The 2,118-nt window shown below is 38.0% G+C and overlaps 1 protein-coding gene across 1 annotated transcript; it reads left to right on the plus strand.

The window, feature by feature from the left end:
• Window positions 1-890: 890 nt before the first annotated feature.
• On the plus strand, window positions 891-1,886 carry LOC140522664 (olfactory receptor 2T29-like). The gene has a single exon (XM_072637997.1). It carries the CDS (start codon window positions 891-893, stop codon window positions 1,884-1,886), a length of 996 nt encoding a protein of 331 aa, XP_072494098.1.
• Window positions 1,887-2,118: the final 232 nt, after the last annotated feature.

The following is a 2,118-nucleotide window of genomic DNA, read 5'->3' on the forward strand; positions in this document are numbered from 1 at the left end:
TAATGTGGGAGATAACACTGAAACAAGTAGGCATATACAGCAGTAGATGTGGTAGTACAAAAGAATAGTAAACTCTCAGAAGGGAAGGCAGTTGCAATTGTGAAGAAGTGAGGAAGGCTGTGTCTTGAAGGAAGCCAGAGAATCAACGAGGTAGGAAGTTAGGAAAGAGGCTATTTATTACAGGCATGGGAGATAGTCAATGTAAAGACATGGAGAGGGGAGATGGGAATACTGTGTGTGAAGAATAGCACGTAGGATAATTTAACTGATTTGAGGTAGTTAAAGCATAGATATGTATAAGGTTATGCAGTGCTTTAAATACTGAAGAAAGGATTTTTTTATTTTTATTTTGTCCTGGGAGAAATAGGAAGATACTGGAGTTTAAAGAGTAGGGGGCTACTTGGTCAGATCTAAGCATCAGGAAAATCACTGTACCAGCTGAGTGGAAGATAAATTAGAGGAGGGAAAGTGCTGTGGTAGAAGTACCAATTTGAGTCTATTGTAGTACTTCAGGTGAATGTCTGAAAATGGAAATAATAATGACTTCAACTGGGATGCTGAGTGATGGAAAGAATGGATCCTATATGAGAGATGTTATGAAAGTAGAAACTACAAGATTGGGCAGTATGTTGTAAATATGGGGGAATAACGACTGAAGAGTTCAGGAAAACACAGAGGTTTTGTGACTGAGTGACTGAAAGTAAGACATTGTCTTTGATATTAATAGAGAATCCCTCCTGTTAGCAAAAATACATATCTGCTTCTGTTACACCAATCTGTAGCATATTTCTGTTCTTCACTGATAGATTACCTATCCGTTATATAGAAGGCAAAGAATATAAAATCTTTTCTTGTTCTTGTTGTTTTTAACATTTTCTAGGTGAGATGCTATGAAGCAAAGAATGAGTTTGGAGAATCAAAGTGTTGGGACTGATTTCATCCTGTTGGGACTCTTTAGTCAAAGCAAGTATTCTCCTTTCCTCTACTCACTTATATTCATTATTTTCATAGTAGCCTTGACTGAAAATGCCACATTGATTCTTTTGATTCAGTGTGATCCCCACCTCCACACTCCCATGTATTTCTTCATCAGTCAACTTTCCCTCATGGACATGATGTACATCTCTGTTACTGTCCCCAAGATGTTGTTGGATCAGATAATTGGGATTAATAAAATCTCTGCCCCAAGTTGTGGACTCCAGATGTTACTCTATGCAACACTTTTGGCAGCAGAGTTCTTCCTTTTGGCAGCTATGTCCTATGATAGGTATATGGCCATTTGTCACCCTCTCCGCTACCCCATCCTCATGAACCACAGAGTTTGCATGCTCCTTGCAATTATTTGTTGGTCCTTGGGCTCTATTGAGGGTATCACGGTCACGCCTATCACCATGAACTTCTCATTTTGTAAATCTCGAGAAATCCCAAACTTCTTCTGTGAAGTTCTTGCCCTGTTGAAATTGTCCTGTTCAGACACATCTCTGTATGAATTAATCATGTACCTGTGCTGTGTCTTTATGCTCCTCATCCCTCTCATAATTATTTTAAGTTCTTACTTCCTTATTCTCCTCACTGTCTATAAAATGAGTTCAGCCACAGATCATAGGAAAGCATTCGTCACATGTTCCTCCCACGTATCTGTTGTTATTCTCTTTTATGGAGCTTCTCTCTATAATTACATGCTCCCTCCTTCATATCATACTACTAAGAAAGACATGGTGGTGTCTGTCTTCTACAATATCCTAACACCTGCCATCAACCCTCTCATCTATAGTGTCAGGAATAAAGATGTCACAAGTGCTTTAAAGAAAATGTTATGTTCAAAACCGGGTTTACCTAATTTTCAGAAGTGGAATACTTATAACCACTTCACTTTCTTTTATTGAGTATAGGCTCATTTTATTCTTGTTGCTCTGTCATAAACAGGCTCTTCCCTCCCTCCTCTCTTCTTCCATATTAATTTTCTCTCCTTGATTGTTTTGAAACCTTTCAGCTTTATATTTTCCTGGTTTAGTATAAAAATCCTTGATATTTAAGTCAAAATAGAAGAATTTGACTTCTCTACCCGCAACTTACTAACTAGGTTACCTTGAAGAAATCACTGAAAGTCTTTGAGAC

The sequence above is a fragment of the Notamacropus eugenii genome, chromosome 2, assembly GCF_028372415.1.
Source record: "Notamacropus eugenii isolate mMacEug1 chromosome 2, mMacEug1.pri_v2, whole genome shotgun sequence".
Classification (NCBI taxonomy): Eukaryota; Metazoa; Chordata; class Mammalia; order Diprotodontia; family Macropodidae; genus Notamacropus; species Notamacropus eugenii.